The following is a 22,080-nucleotide window of genomic DNA, read 5'->3' as shown; positions in this document are numbered from 1 at the left end:
TACGCGCAACTGTGCTGACGTTTCGCCGTCTCATCTGAGGCTCCGTTAACCCTGTTACCGCCTTACCGCCGCAACAATACGCCTTTCCACATCCATCTTGTATCTTCCATCTCTACTGAACATACTTACCAAGTACACCACTTCATTCACTTGTTCTAATATGTTATCATTCACACTGATATTGCATTCTTTCTTTTACTAATAAAAGAAGCTGTAGCGCTGTATCCCGCATGTAGCAGGGTAGGTTTACCTGGGAACCTAGAGTTAAGGTTAATTCTTGAGGCATTCCATGTCAAGTGGCGGAATTCAACGCCGTGCATTGTTTTTTCACCAGAGTGAAAAAATATTTACAATATTAAATATTTCATTATCCCAAGTGCAATATAACCGACGCGTTTACATTCGCAGGCTTTTGCCCCTGCGCCTGATCTAATGACAGCCTCATCATAACATATTTTGTTTTTTTGTTGTGAAATACTTTATTTCTTTTATGTATAGAGGAACTTTACCTATTTATTTTTATAATTATTTATGAACTAACAACACTTACAGGTTTAATATCTCTATGTAAGAAGCCAACTGAATGTATTGAGTCTATAGCCTTTAATATCTGTAGTCCTAGCCTGGAAATAAAATAAAATAATTAAAGAATATATATTTGTAGCAGCCTTAAGAGAAATTTGTAAAAGAAGAAATTTGAAGATACTCCATTTACTATAAAAAAATCTCTAAGGTCCATCAATTGCTGTTTCCTCTATAACATGATAAAGTAGATATTTTAATTTTCTTTTCAATTTTCAATTTTAGAATGTTGGTGAGAACCCAGGTCACTAAAATTATTATGTAATTAATTTTTCTTTATCTTTAAGTAACTAAGATCTTTGATTCTCGCTCGATTTATAAGATCACTAGCGGACGCGCGCAGCTTCGCTTGCTTAATTAGGGGTGAATTCACGAAACATGTTTTCAATGAAATATTTTTAAGAGTCTAAATTTCAAATTTTATAAAAATCGGTGGCCATTTAAAGATTTTTCCATAAAAACTTTCCATCCCTTATTTGCGCCCTTAGGGGGTGAATTCTAGAAAACCATGAAACACATGTTCAATTAAATATTTTTAAGAGTTTAAATTTCAAATTTTATAATAATGGGTGGCATTTTAAAGATTTTTCCATACAAACTTTGAACCCCTTATTAGCACCCTTAGGGGAAAAATTCTAGAAAACCATGAAACATGTGTTCAATTAGATACTTTTAAGAATCTGAATTTCAAATTTTATAAAAATTGGTGCCGATTTAAAAAAAAATCTATACAAACTTTCAACCCCTTATTTGCACCCTTAGGGCGAGAATTCTAGAAAACGATGAAACACGTGTTTAATTAAATACTTTTAAAAATCTAAATTTCAAATTTTATTAAAATCGGTGCCGATTTAAATTTTTTCCAATCAAACTTTGAACCCCTATGAATTTTAACCCTATAGGGGTGAACCCCTTTAGGGTTAAAATTTTTCAAAATCCCTTCTTAGTGGATGTCCAGATTACGAAAGTAAACTTTTGTCCAAATTTAACGTTTCTACCATCAGCGGTTAAGGCTGTGCGTGCGTCTTACTTCAGTCAGTGAGGACAAGTCCTTTTACATACAGGGTGGAATTGTCAGCACCACTTTAAATGAAACCACAGTTTTAACTACTCTATAAAAGCCGGAAAAAAAATAATTCCCAAAAATAAAAAAGTTATTTTTTCAAACAAAATAAATAATAAAATTATCGTTTTAAAATAAAACGCCATTTGTAAAGTATAACATAGGCACGCACACACTTACCTGTCAAATCGGAAACGTCGCACACGTATGTGTGCGTCACACGAAATACAGGTATGGATAAAAATCGTGAAATGAAAAAAAAATCCTACGTCCAAACTGTTGAGGTACCTTGATTAATTTCTTAGGTTTGGGTTTGAAATATACTACCCTATATGCAGTTTCAATAAAAGAAGCGCTGCCTCTTCCATCCTGTATATAGATTTCAGTTTTCTAAATCTACGCCATTCATCCGGTTAATTTCACTTAAATAATTTTAGATGGATATTTCAATTTACTCGACCGTAGTAGCCATAGAAAAAAGGGAAACGAAAACAAATATTCTTTGAGTGTGTATGCTATAAGCTATTCTATTGAAATAATCGAAAATATAATTATTATTGAATTTATAATATATTTTGACGTATATTTCAAATAACCTGAGTGTAGTAGACAAAGAGAAGGCGCCTCTTGGTTGAGCGCGTCTTAACTCCGCTAGGTTACGCCCCTGCAACTGCATCACCACGTAGTTAAACCGCGCGTTGCGACCGCATCCTATGAAACGGCAGACATGTTCTTTGCCTGTAAAGAAAAAAATAATATCATTAGCGTGGAGACAAGGATAAATGAAAGCTAATTTTATTTGTTATAAAGTATTTTTATTTCAGTTGCACTGCAACTGCAAAGTCTGAAAAATCTAAAAAAAGTCTAGACAATAAGCGGTTGTGTGTTCGCATTCGGGGGATTGACTTATTTTCATTCATTTGCTCTGGTAGCAATTGCAATTTCTTAACTACAACACTAGGTTCTCTGTGACTACCCGGCAAAATAATCTATACTAATATAATAAAGCGGAAGAGTTTGTTTGTTTGTTTGTTTGTTTGAACGCTAAGATCTCTGGATCTACTGGTCCAATTTTCATTGTTTTTGTTTTGTATGAAAGCTGCATTCTTCAGAAGTGCTATAGGCTATATAACATTACATTACACATATATACTAATGTATTTTAAAGTACTTTCTAATTTGACATGCAATTTATTCTGCCATGTTAATAACAACCGTCGCGTCGCTACGCAACCGTTACCGTGACATTTTGATATTCATCCTTATGAAAATAAGTATAATAGTCACTATTAACATTTTATCTAGATTGAAATTATAGTTTACTGTATAATATTCTAATAAATAATTAAGGAGATGTCACTGATTCCAAATGACCTAGCCACCTAGCGGGCGGCACAGTACGACCGACGCGAACGGGCAGATGACGTTGACGGTTTTATAAATTTTCATACATTTTCGAACTATTGTAAATGTTTATGTAATTATTTGCTGTTTATAATTAATTCAAGCTACACTTTGGTTCTCTTCTTATTTTATTTCATATTGCCCGCTAAAATTATCCTGCTTAATAGAGAGAAATGTTTAGTTATTTCGTAGAGTCGATATCTATGTACGCACGCACGGAAAACTTTAGGTACTTTTTCTAATATTAAGAATATCTATCCTTTAGTTACTTTTAATCCTTTTGTTGGTTAATTTCAATAACTCAGATAATTTTTTCTAATAATGTGTATCTACTTATTATTCTTTTTGATTATTAAACTTATATTTTCTTACTAATTCTATTGAAAATTGAAAATAATTTCATGAATATATTTAATAAATATTCTTATAGTTGAAGCAGGCGTAGCCGCGTCCGGGTCCACTAGTAATAAATAATAATAATAATAATAACATCATGTAAATTTAATAAAAAGTAATTACAAAATACATTCTACGCACGAAGAACCAAATACAGAACTGTTCCATTTTCTCGACACCCTTAAACAAAAACTTACATTAACATACAGTAGATTACAAAGATACAAAATATGTACATTGCGTAAAACTCAAAATAATCAGTTTTCATCGAATGAGAAACAGTTTTACAGGAATCTAAAAAATTCAACGAAAAATGATATTGAAAATTCAGTACAAACTACACCGACAGCAGATGATTTTCATAAGTATTGGACCTCAATCTGGGAAAATCCGGTTGAGCATAACTTCAGTGCAGATTGGATTAATTATGAACAAATGCAAAATCAGATTAAAACAGATATGAAATTTGATGAAATAACTCTTGGCATGTTGCAATTAACAATAGAAAAGTAAAAGTAATTGGAAGGCATCTGGATCCGACTTTATCCACAATTTTTGGTACAAGAAATTTACGTATATACATAAAAATCTTCTTAAGCACATTAATCACTTCATTCAAAATCCACATGATATGCCTGAATATATTACAGTTGGAATCACATATATGATCCCGAAAGATTCAAATAGTCTTAATGATCCCTCAAAGTATAGACCCATCACTTGTTTGCAATCAATATACAAAATAATTACATCTTGCCTTGCAAAAATAATTTATAATTATGTAGAAGATAATAAGATCCTTGCAGAAGAACAAAAAGGTTGTAAAAAGTTTAGCCAGGGTTGTAAAGAGCAATTAATAGTAGATTCTGTAATATTAAAACAAGCCCATCAAAAGAAAAAAGACATTTTTACTATGTATATTGACTACAGGAAAGCTTATGATTCAATTCCACATTCTTGGTTATTGCAAGTGTTAGATATATATAAAACTAGTGGACCCGGACGCGGCTACGCCTGCTTAAACTATAAGAATATTTATTAAATATATTTTCAATTTTCAATAGAATTAGTAAGATAATATAAGCTTAAATAATCAAAAAGAATAATAGTTAGAGACATATTATTAGAAAAATTATCTGAGAAATTGAAAACCAACATAAGAAGTAAAAGTAACTAAAGGATATTTTTAATATTAGAAAAAGTACCTAAAAACTACCTAATTAAAAATATTTTTTTGCCAACAATATCAAATAGAAAAAGAAGAGAACCAAAGTGTATTTTAAATTAATTATAAACAGCAAATAAAGTTCGAAAATGTATGAAAATTTATAAAACCATCAACGTCATCTGCCCGTTCGCGTCGGTCATACTCATACTATGCCGCCCGTAGGCTAGGTCATTTCGAATCAGTGACATCTCCTTAATTATTTATTAGAATGTTATACAGTAAACTATAATATCAATCTAGATAAAATGCTAAGAGTGACTATTATATTTATTTTCATAAGGACGGTTGCGTAGCGACGCGACGATTGTTATTAACATGGCAGAATAAATTGCATGTCAAATTAGAAAGTACTTTAAAATATATTAGTATATATGTGTAATGTCATGTTATATAGCCTATAGCACTTCTGAAGAATGCAGCTTTCATACAAAACAAAAACAATGTAAATCGGACCAGTAAATCCAGAGATCTTAGCGTTCAAACAAACAAACAAACAAACAAACAAACAAACTCTTCCGCTTTATTATATTAGTATAGATACACCCAACTATACAACAGTTTTTAAAAAATACTATAAGCCAATGGACAACAAAATTAAAATTAACAAATTTAGATAACACGATAGATACTGTTCCAATTAAAATCACACGCGTTATATTTCAAGGCGACGCATTGAGTCCTTTGTGGTTCTGCCTTGCTTTGAATCCTTTGTCCAACATTTTAAATTCGGTGCAAGCTGGATATAAACTAAAATTCAATAATGATTCGGTAAACAAAACTAAATATAAGATAATAAATCACTTACTATATATGGACGATATTAAGTTATACGCTGAAACGAAAGAAGACCTAAATAAACTAGTAAATTTAACGGAAACATTTTCTCAAGATATTTGTATGGAATTTGGAATAGACAAATGTAAAATTAATTCAAGCAAAGCAGGACAAAATTATATGCACGACTATTTACTGAAGAATGGGGAACATATAGAATCATTAATGGAAAATGAAACATACAAATATCTGGGGTATATTCAGTCAAAATTAACACATCATAAAGAAGTCAAAGCAAATTTAACTAAACAGTTCAAACATAGACTTAATTCTATACTTAAATCGAAACTTAATTCAAAAAATACTATAAAAGCGATTAATAGTTATGCAATCCCCATTCTTACGTATTCATTTGGAATCATATCTTGGAACAAGACCGAATTAAAAAATCTGCAACGCATTATTAATACAACTTTGACTAAAAATCGTAAACATCACCCTAGGTCGTGTGTGCAGAGAATGACATTACAGCGGATTGATGGCGGCAGAGGGCTAATAGATATAGTAAACTTACACAACAAGCAGATAACAAACCTAAGAAAATATTTCCATTTTAAAAGTAACACATCCACATTTCATGAATCTATAGTAGAAAATGATTTAAAGCTCAATACACTTAATCTTAAGGATAAAAATTTACTAGAAAATGATCCACATACAGAAAGACGCACTAAAATTCAAGAATGGGCCCGGAAATCTCTTCATGGAAGACATCTGAGCGAACTAAGTCAGAATTACGTCGACAAAACAGCGTCGAACGAATGGCTTAGACGCGGTGAGCTCTTCCCTGAGACCGAAGGGTTCATGTTGGCGATCCAAGATCAGGTGATAGAGACAAAAAACTACCAAAAATATATTATAAAAAAGTCCAATTTAAATACCGATATATGTAGACGATGCAATAGGGCTTCTGAAACGATACAACATATAACCGGTGCTTGTATGTCAATTGCTCAGACTGATTACAAACACCGGCACGATCAGGTTGCACATATAATCCATCAAAAATTAGCAATAAAATATAAACTGAGTTCCGCATTACCAGTACCATATTACAAATACACCCCAGAATGTATATTGGAAAACGAATTTTATCGGTTATATTTTGATAGAGCTATATTGACTGATAAAACTGTACCATACAATAGACCGGACATCACATTCATAGATAAAATTAATAAAACTGCACAAATTATAGACATTGCAATACCGAATTCTCATAATTTACAAACCACTTTTTCAGAAAAACTTACAAAATATGAAGAATTAAAAGACGAAATCATTAGAATGTGGAAATTGAAAAAAGTAACAATAGTACCAGTAGTTATCTCTAGCACAGGTGTCATTCCCAAAAATCTTCACCAATCCATTAAAACATTAGATTTGCCCCCATATACTTATGCCCTTCTACAAAAAGCAGCGATTTTAAACACGTGCAGGATTGTTAGGAAATTTTTAAGCATCACAAATTGTTAATTTCATTATTCATATGTATATGTATATATATATATTTATATGTTTGGCTTTCACTTGACTTAGGTCCGTGACTGTCAATATGCCGGTATTAACTTACCGAGACTACGAAGTAGAATAAAAAATAATAATAATAATAATAGGATTCACCAGTACAAGTCCTGCTACGTCCAAATTTATAAAAAAAAATTTTCTAAAAAATAAAACACTTTTCTAACTCAAATCATACAAATATGCACTAAACATGTCTTGAACTCACCCTGCAACTTCTTGAGAACAGCCACCTCCATCTTCAGCACCTGCTTGGGCTGCCTCGCAGACTCCACCTTAAGAGCGACCTGTTCCTGCGTGACTAGGTCCAGACCCTCATATATTTCACCAAAACCACCTCCACCTATTTTCTTTACCACCTGAAGAATTTTATTTAGGAGATCAATGTTGTATACATATATACATATGTGTCAAACAGTAAAATTCAATCTAAGAAATGTCGTGGAAGAATAAAGCAATTTGTAAAAGTGAATGCGACGGTTGTGGGTTTGATTCCAAATTGGAAAAATATTATTTTTTACACTCCGAATACCCAATAGCCCGAGCCCGATATCCAAAACTTTTGTTCTCCTTGTATCTTTAAATACTCTTCCAGTTTTTTAAGCATCTCTAAAATATTTTGTGAGGGTACTTCTAACTCAACTCAATTTTGGAAATAGCTTTGGTTTTGACAAATACACTAAATTAAAGAACAAACAGGTCCGGTCAAACTAAGTCCAACCCCTAATCTACCATCACCTGATAACCCAACCCCTGGAATCTCAGGTGCCTCTCACCTTCCACCTCTCCTTGACGACGTGCCCCGGCTGCAGCAAGTCCTCGGTGGCCATGGTGATGTGGTGAGCGCGGCGCGACGTGTCGCAGCGGGACGCCTCGCGCGATCTGTTACCGCCGAAGTTGGGGAGGGTGCGAGACCTGGACACAGGAAACCAGGTGCTTATTAGCTTTTGTTTTGCTTGTATCTATTTATCTTCTATCGTCATATTTTGGTTACGTAAATTGATTAATTTACGCAAAATGATGCGAATTTAGCAGCGTTTTGCTTCGGCACCAGAGCGAAGAAATGGAATATATCTTTATTCGTAATAATCCATTATTACCTTAATAATGGGTTCGGCTGGATCCGAGGAGTGCGGGCGGCTTCGACCTGCCGCTCTTCTCTCTGCAAATAAATATAACCACATGAACAACAAAACAAATATATAATTTCAATAAAAAAACCCAAATAATCACAAGAACCGGAATGAAGTCATTGACTCCTTAGCTGACTTCCAAAAAGAAGGATATATAAAGAGAGGTAATATTTCTATATCAGAAACTGTATTTTTATATGTATTTACCTAGATTTTAATTTTAATTATTTTTTTAAAATTTGAAATAGCAGCAGCTGGTCCCATTACCACCAAGTCAGGATCTAATGATGGAAATCGAGGTAACCTTCAAATTAGCAGGATTCTCTCAAACGGATACGAATGGCAGTCTGCGTCTTTCATATTATGGCTTATGGTAAAAATAGACTATAATATCACCTCCATGAGACACGTGTTGCAGTATTAGCAAAACAGTTTGGTCCATAGACTTCATAGCTATTAGGACTACATACAGCCAAAGTAGTCCTGACTTCGGTTCTCGCTCGAATACTACCTACTACCTACCCAGTAGCTCACTGGTTAACAACTTTACATTACTTTTTGTTAAATTCAATTACTCCCTTTACCATAAAAAAACACTTTTGTCTTTCAATTTTCATCTGAAAATAAGTTGTAACTTACAAACGCATGTTACAAAATACAAAGTTACATCTTCAAGTTGAAAATAACATAAACAAATATCTATAGATGTATAGTTATACCTTATATGGTAAGGACAAATAGACAAGTGAGTTTTCGATCCAATGCACGACGAAGGCATCAGCTAAATTATGAAACATTTATAAAAAAATATGATAATGTAAATTGAATATTCACCTGGGGTTCATGTCTCTTGGGTAGCGCGGGCGCAGACCCGGAGCCCTGAGACGCTGTATCCGCTGACGACGATGACGATTCTGATAAAATAAATATAATAAGTACGTACAATACATACATGCATCTATGGTCTATACTTTTAGGACAGGCAATCCTGGTGGTGGTAACTATTCTCACCAGATTGGTTGGATGTGTTGGGTGCTACGTGCTTGAACGACGGCTCCCTCTCACAGCCCGGCTGTTGTTCCCTGTAACAAATAGTACTCAATAAATATTACTGTTAGACTTTTGTCAATTAATATTCTTATGGTACAAGTTGCAGCCCGCGACTTTGTTTATATTGCATTTACGTAAAATCTCGTGGTTTTTCTTTTCATCCGTGTTATTTTACAAAAATCCTCTCTTACAAGAGATCGTTACTTCCTGCATGAGTTTTCTAAGAGACACTATCAGTAACGGAAGACCATATAAACCATTACATCGAATCAAATGCAACATACCTTAGCTAGTCCGTAGGAATTTCGAACTACCTCTTAGAGCTCCTCTACATTTCAAGTTTCTATATACATAATAATTATAACTATAAACATGTCTTTCAGTGTTAATCATATCTTTAGAAAACGTTAAAAGCTGCAATAAAAAGTACAAGTACGTAGCAGTTGGTAGCAGCTTAGCCAAGTTGAATGCATTTCAACAAGTTCTCGGATTTTATTCTAAGGCCTATACAACTTTGATATTATGTTCACGTAACTGACATTAAGGCCATAGTGCCGCAGCGGCCGAGATTATATATGTTAACGCGACGGTTGTGGGTTCGATTCTCACACGGGTATCGGTCCATACGTAGTATATCATAATTCCCATAGGAACCATTATTCAAGAAGACAATGGGTGTCTATTATCTACCGGCAAAAAGGTTTAGCTCTAATTAGAACCGATGGTGATATGTTTAGGTTGCGACTTGATGGATTGTGCCGTGGTGTGCAATGGTACGGGGTCCATGATGGAAGGCTTGATCGAGCCAGCCCTTTCGAGAGCTGCAACGCTCGCACTGCCACTTGCTCCTTATACGAGATGCGTGCTGATGACCGCCACCCAACTCGCCATTTTCCGAACAGCGGGAGGAGCTACAAATATCCACTTAGTTTTCATTATTTCTTTTGGTTAATGACGACTAGTTAATAGCATATATTTTCTACAGAGGCAATAATATCGACATCATAATAAATTAAAAGACGCTTTCGAGGTGCAATAACGAATTGGGAAGGGAAGATGTACGTTACTTACATACTATACAAAATGCCCCATAAAATATGGCAGATGATGAGGAATGGACTAACTTTTCACCAGGTACTATTTAACCCAACACAGGTCGCACAGATCTTATGAAATTCTTTTGCTGTCTACAATTTAATTAAAACGTGCAATTATATACCTACATTTATAGCTAACGGTATAGCAGAACAGTGTGTTGGATAGTCCATTTACCAGTCAAGTCAGTCCGAAAACAACAATGGATTTTATTCAAAATAATAAGTTACAAGCTTAATTTTTTGAAAGTCAATTAATTTACCACCGGTTCACTAAACATACATAACATTTTCAAAACTGTATTGAGATGCAACTGTCAATATATGAATTTCTTTAAATTTTTGCCTTAACGAATCTTTAAGACTTATCTTATAAATTGCGCGAATAATTTTGTCACAACTCAACGATATGAATATGCGATTTGCTGACAAAATTTATATAGCTTTCAATTAAGGTGATGTTTCGGAGTTCCGGCTCCGGTTCCGATAGGTCGGTACTTCTGGTTGATGTAATACCTCCGACTGTGACTTCAGTTCCTACACTATTAAGTAGGTGAATTAGCTATTAAGTTAAAGTGGCAATGGAGAAGAAGGGTCCTCGAAGGGCGACCACGTCTCGGCAAAAGAGCCACAGGCCGCCGTCCAACTGGTGGACTGACCTCCAGCAAACAGCGGGAATCCGCTACATTTAAAGTGCGCAAAACCAGACGGAGGGCAAGCATTAGGGGAGGTCTATGTCTAGCCGTAGAATTCAGAAGGCTGATGTATGGATGTAAAAAAAAGTGACACCTTAAATTTAACATATCCGAGGCTTTCATGAACGTAGATTTGTAAAAATATTATTGATAACGATACGTATCTACATGAACTGAACAATGAAGACAACCACGAGTGTTATTGGAACTACATCCGTGAACTTTGTACACTTTGGGGGCCGATACACATACATATGAATGTATACATATGAATGTATATACGGCGATAACCATCAAGCACCATCACCATCTTAGTGAGAAGGAATATCTTGAGTGCATCTTGGTTGTTAAAACTACTCTCTAAACATCAGAGTACAGACATCTAATAGATGTACATCATATTTAAAGTATTATTATAATTTGAACGTACCGGAACGTAGCGAGAATGCTTGGTGGCCAGAGCGCTTAGAGTTTCCAAGAGGCACGGGTTCAAACATCGCTATGTCCAATTTTTTATGTTTTCTAAATTTAACTTAGTTCATTACAATTTAATTCGAAACATGCAAATAAATGTATGTAGATTCAAAAACATAGCAATGTAAAACAACGAGATCTCTGGCGTCTTAGTACAGTCACTTATTCTGATTAAAGTTTAGCTGACGGGCGTCGAGGAAACATTTGATCTTAAGAAACGAGGCTAATGGTACAGTGGATAGTGGGGCAGGCAGAGGTAATATAGTATTAAGGACTTCCGGAACTCCGTTTTTCCATTCTATAAATAATTAAATGTTATCAAAAACCCATGTAAAATAGGAGAATGTCCTTATTGATCAAATTTGGTACACAAGAGAAGTTAGATCAATACGAGAGCGACCCTTTTATAAAATTAACATATTTATAATATTGATTTCGTCGTTAATGCCTATAAGCCCTTTTAAGTTTTCCCTTAGAGCTAATTATAATATTTCATATATTACCTAAGGCAAGTTTTGATATAACTACCAAGTATTTTACTCTTTGCTCTCACTGGTTATGGACCATCGTCTATATACTAAGATACTGTTCTAACAGCGGTAACATTCGTTAATAATAAATACATATTCGATACTAAGGCATATAGGTTATGCCTATATGCTACTGGACATTCCTATTAGGGAGTGTAGGGGAGCACTAGGAGAGGGTGACCTCGAAATTCTAACGAGAACGGAAACAAATGGCTCCAGACAAACAAAATTGATCACTTTCCAATTGTATCTATACTCCAAACTCAGTTTGGCACGTGAGCTCTTTACGAGTGTCGTGGCGCAGGGGCACAAACGCGACAAGTCCAGGGTTCGATACACTCGAGGAACTTCACTCCATTCAACACGCAATGCTTTCGAATGCAAGAGAACGAAAGTGTTTTAATGGGACTGGAGTGTCTAAATACTAGGTTCGATCTGCCTACCCTGATATGTGCAGGATACAGTGTGAGGCTTAAAAAAAGTTATGTCAAATATTATGCCTTCTATGCTATGTAGTTTCATTTTTCTTTGCTATGTAGTTCCATTTTTTTTTCACTCTTGAGGAAGGTCACGTAAATATCGTGAGGATCCCCGACCATAAGGGTATGTATGTGCGGATTGATGACAGTGGACGAGGCGAGAGAGGTAGACAGAGGCCGTAGGATTAGGCGCTCTCTGGCCTCCCCGTTAAAGATCAAACGTGAAGCTAAAAAACCCCTACATAAGACACCGGGGACTTTTTTGTACGGGGTCGCTATGTGATATTACAATTGACGCAGGTACATATGCTTAAATTAAATCATAAAATTAATATTATAATTATGTGCTACATAAAAATATTGCCGCAGGACATTTCAGACGAGAACGTGACAAGATTGTTACATACTCCCCTCGTATTCGTAACGGTCCAAAAGTTCGTGGAATGAAGTGGCGATAGGGGTGATCGCTTAATGTCATACTACCTGGCGACTCATCATTACTATATATATAAATAGAGTTTCAGCCCTGTTGCGCCATTCGTTTACGAACACTCGCCTGCTAAACAAGTCAATCCGGAAGAAAACTGAAACTATGGAGAAAATTGTACACCGTACCGTGATAAAATCCCTTATCCAGCAAGGAAAGAATGGCCAAACCAATTAAAATGAAATGCAAGCCGTTTATGGGAGAATTGCACTGGTAATGAATATCCATGATTTATAAGTGGCATGGTCTTTTTAAACATGGTCGAGAGTCGATTGAAGACGACGACGCCTCGGTCTGGACGGCCAGTTGAGGCCACTGCATCAGACATCATCGAAAAACTTGTACTTGAGGAGGCCCCTTTGAAGAAAAAACAGTTATCTGCATTAGTTGGAGTATCAGATGCCACCATTCTGCGGATCCTACATGACCATCTGGGTACGACAAAAGTCAGTGAAAGATGGGTACCAAGAATGCTCACACCGCTTCAGAAACAGCAGTGCGACGATACTTCAAAGCATTTTTTGGAGTTGTGTGGAGATGAGCCGGCACAAATTTTGAAACGGATTGTTACTGGAGATGAAATATGGATCTATTACTTTGAGCCTCAGTCAAAATAGGAGTCCAATGCAATGGTATAAAAAGGGCACACCACCTCTAAAGAAATTCAAGATGTCACAATCGGCTGGAAAGTTGATGGCTACTTGTTTTTTGGGATTGGGAGGGGATAATACTGATTGATTACAAAGAAAAGAGAAGAAACATAACCGGAGAATACTACGGATCGATACTATACATATTGTAGGAGGCCATCAGTTTGTTTAGTTTGTTAATTTCGTTTCTTTGTGCGGAAGGCGGAGACCAAAATGTAGCGACTGCATTTTATGCTATATATAATAAAGATTCTTAGTATTAGTGAATATTCCATTACCAGAGTTTGTATTGGAATTCACTGCCATGGTGCCACAAATAAATACTTGCCAACTGCGACGTGGTGTTTAAGAAAACACAAATCCTTTTACGTAACGACTATGAATAAAAGACGAGGCGTACCGAACATAAAGCCTTAATCTTCTGTAAATCTTCAGATAATTTAAGCAAAATTTTGCTCAAGTGTTGAAATATCTCAAAAGATATGGCGCAATTGGTACGAGCTTGAATAAGTTCGACGATGATTGTAGGTTCAAGTTCCAATCAAGGCAATGTTAATATTTACAGTTCTATATGGTTACCACTAAAACTATGAATATTAACATTAACACCCTTTCTTTGCAGAAGATGGTACTTTATGACTAGGAGCGCGAGGCGCTGAGTTCTGCCACTCAACACGCAATGCCTCCAAAATTCGGCAGAAAGTGGGGAACGGAGTGTCTTAACACGAGGTTACTTCTTCCTCTGCCTACTCTGCTGTGTGCGGGACACAGCGTGAAACTGAATTATTTTTCTTTTAATTTAATATTGCTACATATCATAATATTAAGTAAGTGTTATACTTCATATTATTAAGATTTCTAAACATTAAATTTCAATAAAGCTAGTTATAGCTAACTTATAAAGTAGAACATAATTACATCCGACGAGCAGTTGGAGGAGAGCGGGCTAAAAAGGACAGACGTTAATTCTAAGTATTCATTTCATATAACAACTTACAATTATTATCGAATCATTGTAACGCCTTTCAAATGAGTTTGATAATTTGGTGTAGATTCAAATTTTAATGAGGGGTTTGATAATAATACGAAGGAGCTGTCGCCAACAACTTTATTTAAAAAACGTTATTCCATTCCCGTAGGAATTTTGGGAAATCCATCCAGTATTCCCTACTCTACCCAAGGACCTTCCAAAATTCCAAAATTCCAAGCTATCTGTCTGTCAGTCAGTTAATAACGATAGCTTTATATTACGCATAAGTTGCAAACCAAGTATCAGGCATCGATGAATAACTTTAGATATTTAAATCTACTCAGGAAATTATCATCATCGTCCACATAGCCAATTTTAAGCCCACTGTTGGACATAGGCCTTCTCCACGACGATCGATTGTCTACCTCTAAAATATCCCCACTATATCTACCATACATCCCATATATATCCTCACATCGACGGTAATACATCGGAATTAGTCCTCGACCCCGTTGCTAATTGACTGTATAGCATTGACTATAAACCAGTCTATGTATAGTCTACAGTCTACGAGCTAGTGCCCGTAGTCGCTTGTCAATATGTTGACTTGACTTCAACATTTGGTTTATCTATATAATGACAAACTGACAAACAAATTACTTCCGTGTTGTACTGTTAGTACGTTAGTAGTATTCAAGATAGAACAATACATTGTCCAATTTACAAAATAAAATAAAGCAATAAAATTAAGTTATATATGATCAGAATTGGCTCGTAGAAAAGGATATACTAATAGAATCTCACTAATCTGGTACTTCAATAGATCGATACCAAAAGAGAATTGGAGACAAATGAAGAAAATTTTAATTTTTAGTTTAAATGAATCGAAGAAACAGAGCACATTACGGCAAATGAAGAAATATGTAAAGCAGTCAAGTTCTCAGAATAGAAGAAGAAAACAGCCTTGTTGATATTGGAGCCAGCAATAACTACAACTGTAAAAATAAACTAAGTAAAGCATTAAATTGTGTCAATTCATAACAAGGGCAGAAGAAAACGACATAATTGTTAAAGATATTATAATTCTTCGAAACATGCAAGAAAAGGTTTTTAAGCAAGGACTGTGTTACTAAGTTGCACAAAAGCAGACCTCAATTAAGGATTATTTTAAAACTATGTAATAACATGTAAAATTTTGAGACATAACATGTCAGTTAAAATAAAACCTGTCAAATTAAATGATTTAATTCTCTATAGTGCAGTAATCCATACATTTCAATAATCCGGCATCCTCTGGTTTTTTTATAGTGCCAGTTTAGTGAGGTTCCACTGTATTTACACACATTTTGGCTCTTCCCCTCGGACCGCAAAAGCGTTTAGACGTGTCCACTGTGCTAAAATTATTTAAAATTTCATTTTTAAAGTAAAATTTAATAAAAATTCGCGCTTTAAAGTACTAGGCGTGCATAAATGTGTAAGAAGTGCGATGTGTGAAAAGGATAGCAACAGTTGAAATAGATATAAACAACGAAGCTCCCTACAAGCGCATAGATCAGACACGTACAGACGTAGCTTATGTTGTAGCACGTTAGAAGATTGCGTAGCCGTTTCACAAGAATCCGTAGCGCATAACCAGTTTTTATTAGAAGGCGTAGTGCTTGCAAGTGCTTGCTAAGCCGTCGTTTATATAAAAAAACGGCATACAATTTTTAAGTCAGTCTTGCAATAATAAGATAAATAAGACATGCCACTTAAAAGAACTCCTCCGGCTACTTCGCAGAGGTCTACTTCGAAGGATTCTTCGTCCAACTCGAGAAAACTAACGGTTCCGGGACCAGATCCCATCTTGCATCACTGTGACTCGGCACCGGATCTATCTTCGATTGCAGTTAAAAATGTGGAGCGTAAAAAACGAAAATATTGTGATGATGACACTAATTTTCTGACGATAATTAAGGAGATGTTTACAGATTTCACAGATGCTATGGATAAAAAGTTTATGGATCTGCGCAATTCCGTCGAAGTCATGAGTGAAAAATACGACTCTTTCTTATCCAAGTTGTCTTCTCTTGAAAAACAACAGATTGAAGACAAAAAAATTATTAAGAAACTGGAAGAAAAAATAGAAACACTAGAACGAAGGTCTCGTACAAATGGAGTTGAAATCAGAAATATACCCAAGTTGCAAGGTGAATCCAAGGAAAGCCTATGTGGCTCAATCATCGAACTAGGAAAGAAATTGGATATTAATATTGATCCCAATAATATCAGAGATATATATAGAGTTAACTCTAAAGACAATTCTCAACCTGTTATTGTGGATTTTTCCGGAACACTATTAAAAGAGAAAATCATAAAAGGGGTAAAGAATTTTAACAAGAATAAAATTACAACTGAAAAACTAAATACGAAGCATTTAAATTATGAAATACCGGTTAAGCCTATATTCGTTTCAGAGTGTCTGACTTACAATACTCAAAGATTATTTTATTTGTCTAGAGTATATAAAAAATCTCACGATTACAAATTCTGTTGGACTTCTAACGGTGTAGTATACCTTAGAAAAAATGAAAATTCTCCCCAAATTCGTATTTCGTGTGATGTTGACCTGGATAATCTAAGGAAGAAAGAATGACTAGCTGTGTTTACTAATTTGTGTTTTTTAAGACTTCTACAGTGGTACATCTTATATTGTCATGTAAGAATATCTGCACTTATGTACACCTATTGTTTATATTTCTATATTATTTTAAAACCAAGCCTTTACTTAACGTATAAAAATTGTAACTATATATACATACATAAACCTACACTTATCATCTACTCACACGTATCTTTAATCTTCAATAACTTTTGTACAAAAATAAATGCATGTGACACCAAGGTTCTTTTAAAATCTATTGCTACTTACTTATATAAAATTTTATACAGAGGAAAAAAATGTGAAGAGTTTTTTTCGGTTATAGCTATGCCAACGTCATTTTATATTTCACAGCATTTCATTAATATATATGATAACGCGATTCGCTGTTATAGAGATATGCTTTTACATCAACGTATCTCTTTTTTAAATTCGATAATATAGAAGACTTGTCTTTAAACATTGATAATGTGGCTATTTCTAAATCAATGGAAGTTGATTTAGAAATATGCCATCAACTATTGCCAAGATCATCAAAGCTACTACTTTTAACCCAGAATATTCGCAGTATCAACTGCAACATAACAGGCTTCGAAGTTCTGCTGTCTAGGCTGAAAGTAGAATGTGATATTCTAGTTCTAACGGAATGTTGGCTGGCTAAAACTGAAGTCATTCCTCCTATCAGCAGCTACTTCTGCAAAGTCTCCACTCGTAACAGTAATCAAAATGATGGTGTTGTTATATATTATAAAAATAATCTTAATGTTTTAATAGAGGAACCTGATTTTATAGAGGCATCCGGCCTTGTGGCAGTACTGGACACACAAACAGTTATTATAGGAATATACCGCTCTCCTTCCTTCATCAATATTGATGGATTTCTTGCATCTCTTGATAAGGTATTACAGAAATACTCTTATTTTAATAATATTGTACTTATTGGGGATGTTAACATTCCAATAAATTTGAATAAAATTAACGCACAAGGTGAATGTTATTTAAATCTTGCTGCAACACATGGTATGTTACCAGCACATACATTTATAACGCGAAGCAATTCTGACTCGTGCATTGATCACGTTCTCGTTAAAACAAGAACTCCTACTCTTACATTGGTTGCTCATACTACTCTGACTGATCACTACACTGTATTAACTAGTATAGAACTTAATCCTTCCCGCAATTATGCCATCTCCACGAAAACCATAGTAAATGTAATAAAACTTAAAGAAGACATTTCTAATATAAACTTTGAAAAGATTTACCTTTGTGATGATCCGGAACTAGCCTTAAATTATCTAATTAAATATCTGCAGGATGCCATTACTGCCAATACAAGAGTGCTGAAGCTTTCCAGAAGATGTAGAATTATAAAACCCTGGATTACTCCGGGTTTACTTCGTTGCATTAAAAATAGAGATAAGCTACACAAAAAGTCTAAGCGACGACCAAATAATGATATCTTAAATTTGACTTATAAAAGATACAGAACCTTCTGTAATACTATCTTAAAAAATTGTAAAAGAAAGTACCAAAAAGAACAAATTGATAACGCAAAAAAAGATAATAAAAAATTATGGCAGGCTATTAAGAATATTATCTATAGAAACAGAGAACCTAATTATCCTAAGGAACTCCTTACAATTTCTTCTTCTCCTCAGAGCTCTTTAAATATTGTAAACGAATTTTTCAGCAATATTGGCCGAAACTTATCTGAAAAAATAGCCCAACAAATCAAGCACCAAAATATACTCCCTTATTGTAACAGCACCCAACTTACTTCATTTGTCTTGGAAGATACAGATGAAAAAGAAGTAGAGTCCCTAATTCGAAATCTAAAACTAGCTTGTACAACAGGACATGATGAAATAAGTAACGCATGCTTAAAAGAACACAGTAACTCACTTGTTGCCCCCTTAACACATATATTCAATTTATGTTTGCGGAACGGAATCTTCCCTAAATCTCTTAAAAAGGCGGTAATCCTTCCAATATTTAAGAATGGAGACAAAAATGACCCTAATAATTACCGACCTATCTCAATACTTCCATCTTTATCAAAGCTATTAGAAAAAATTATTAACTCTCGATTAATTAAATATCTTGACAAAATTGAATTTCTTGCACATAATCAGTATGGCTTTCGTAGAAATAAATCCACAGAACAATGCGTCCTTTCTCTTACTGAACACATCAGCTCCAACTTGGATAGTGGCAGAAAATGTCTGACTATTTTCTTGGATTTAAGTAAAGCATTTGATACCATCTCTATTCCCATCTTACTGAAAAAACTAGAATATTTAGGCGTTAGAGGAAATCAACTAAAGCTATTCCAAGACTACCTCTCTGATAGATTTCAACATGTCAAGGTTGGCAGTTATACTAGTGATGATCTTAAAGTCTCTTTTGGTGTTCCGCAAGGAAGTATACTCGGTCCCACCCTATTTTTGATCTACATTAATGATCTTACGTCACTGACACTCCTTGATACTAAAATATACTCTTATGCAGACGATACTGCTCTCGTTTTTACTGGACTTACGTGGAGGGATGTGTTTCACACGGCACAGTCAGGCTTGAATAACGTCACTAATTGGTTAAGAAGTAATAGTCTTACACTAAATGTAGACAAGACTAAGTATATCTGTTTTAGTATACGTAAAACTGACAATTTTAATAATTTACTTAGTATCATTGCTCACACATGTGATTTAAATACAGGTTGCACGTGCTCTCCTCTGGAACGAAAAGCTAACATTAAATATTTAGGTATAATCTTAGACGAAAACCTTCGTTTCAGTGAACACATAAGAAGCTTATCCGATCGTATGAGAAAATTAATCTACATTTTTAAAAATCTCCGACATGTAATTGATTTTCCAACAATGAAACAAATATACTATGCCTTGTGCCAGTCTCTTCTTACTTATTGTATAACAACCTGGGGTGGAGCTGTGAAGTCCACTATAAATATTCTTGAGATTTCGCAACGTACTATTCTCAAAGTCGCAACTTTTAGACCACGCTTATATCCTACCTATGAACTTTATCAGTATTGTGAAGTATTAAGCGTTAGACAGTTATATCTGCTATATGTTATCCTCAAGCAACATTCTAAGCTAACTTTTGATCCCAATGTTTTAACTAAGCGTCGAAGTTACATGGTGTGCGACTTACCTAGTAATTTAAGAACTTCATTTGTTAAGCATTTTTTCCCTTACATTGGTCCTTACATTTATAACAAAATAAATAAAATGTTAAATGTTTATCATTTAACAAAAGGGTCATGCAAACGAAAGGTGTTCAATTTTTTACATGAGCTCTCTTACGAAGAAACCGAAAACCTGCTTTGTAAAGACAAATAAATGTATTGCTATTTATTTATATATACATATATATCCTTAAATCTTTCACACTATAATTTAAACACACAACATACACATGCACAAAACAAATAAATAAAAATCAAATCACACATCCTCTCACACTCACTCAGGCACAATCTCATAATACACAAAGAGAGGTCACGTCACATTCAGAGCCTATTTGTAATTATAATTTTTCAACAGGCTAATTATAAAATTTTCTTGTGGGGATGGGCGCTGTATACCGGAATACAGGCAACTAGTCCGGATACAGAGGAAATCTTTAAACATTTCTTTATATTTGTTTAGCCTATGTTTGTATAAAAAAAAAAAAAAAAAAAAAATTTTTTCAATGCAAATAAAATGGAAAGGGTGAACTTAAATACTATTCAATATAAATTAAATGGTGGAATGTCCCATGCTAAATGCAAGCCTAAAAATAAAATATATTCCAAACAGAAAATAATGTACATAACTTGAAAAATAAAGTGATTAAAATAATACTGGTAGATTGTCACTGCTGATGCTTTTGTTATAAATACTGTTATAAAAATATAATACAGTATTGTAAGAATATTATTTTTCTTTCTTCTTATTGAGTTTTAGAATTTAATAAAAAAAAGGAAGTTATTATGAGGAGAAACTCGTTCCATGGATGTGTCATGAGGGTTTAAGGGTATTGTTGCAGAGAATGGGGCTTGGGACAGTGTCTGGGACTTAAGACTGAAGTGTACATTAAAAGGCCCCCTCTGTATGTATCCAAATTTAACTGATTTATTTAAAACACAACAGAAATGTACAGCATATCTCAATCATGATGAAAAAAAAATATAATAAATACCTACCTATTGGTATTTAAAAATCCTATTAAAAATACCCACTTTATAAAATATATTTATTTTTTTAAAAATGGTTTTGTTTAAGTAACTCATCACATTAATTGTTTGTAACAGCCAAATATACTAATGAGTAGGAAGTCCCAGCCTGAGCCAAATTTTGCAATTTTTACATATATAATATTTGTAAAACTACAAAATTTGTGTCGGCACAAGGAGCCTAGGGTTAAGACACTTTCCACCGATTTCTGGAGGTATTGCAAGTTTCACTAAGCTCAATGCCGCACTATGTCTCGAGTGGGAATCGAATCCAAATTTGTCGCGTTTGTGTGCCAGGACTGGCATCTATATATTAATAATAGCTAAATCTATATAATTCTGTTACTGAGTGATGAGAAACGATGAAGTTTGTCATGTAGGTTAAGGAGTGTAAAGGAATTGAAAATTCCTACAGGAATGGGAAAAATTAGATTTTTCGTTTTACGTCGACAAGTAATATATAAATTATAGGAGGAATCTATGATTTTTCCTTCATGATTTGGAAATTATTGTTTTCTTTTTACGACTTATTGATTATTTTGTATGTAATTATATATATATATATAGAAAATTTACAATATTTTTTTTATCTGATATTTATATGGA

General features: G+C 34.3%; 1 protein-coding gene across 5 annotated transcripts in view; it reads right to left on the bottom strand.

Annotated features, from left to right (window-relative positions):
- Asator (tau-tubulin kinase asator) overlaps nt 1-22,080 on the bottom strand; it is a 75,789-nt gene that overhangs the window by 33,103 nt on the left and 20,606 nt on the right. For all 5 annotated transcript variants that reach the window (XM_085203996.1, XM_085203999.1, XM_085203997.1 and 2 more), the window contains 7 exons: nt 9,176-9,246; nt 8,999-9,078; nt 8,132-8,193; nt 7,808-7,946; nt 7,240-7,390; nt 2,242-2,383; nt 551-623 (listed from right to left, as the gene is read on the bottom strand). In XM_085203996.1, the coding sequence (XP_085060122.1) occupies nt 551-623; nt 2,242-2,383; nt 7,240-7,390; nt 7,808-7,946; nt 8,132-8,193; nt 8,999-9,078; nt 9,176-9,246 (718 nt within the window). The remainder of the gene's footprint in view (nt 1-550; nt 624-2,241; nt 2,384-7,239; nt 7,391-7,807; nt 7,947-8,131; nt 8,194-8,998; nt 9,079-9,175; nt 9,247-22,080) is intronic.

This window comes from Heliconius melpomene, chromosome 20, assembly GCF_056956725.1.
Source record: "Heliconius melpomene rosina isolate 202511_hmr_F chromosome 20, ASM5695672v1, whole genome shotgun sequence".
Taxonomy (NCBI): Eukaryota; Metazoa; Arthropoda; class Insecta; order Lepidoptera; family Nymphalidae; genus Heliconius; species Heliconius melpomene.
Note: the sequence above shows the minus strand (reverse complement) of the source record. Positions and strands in the feature narration are given on the sequence as shown.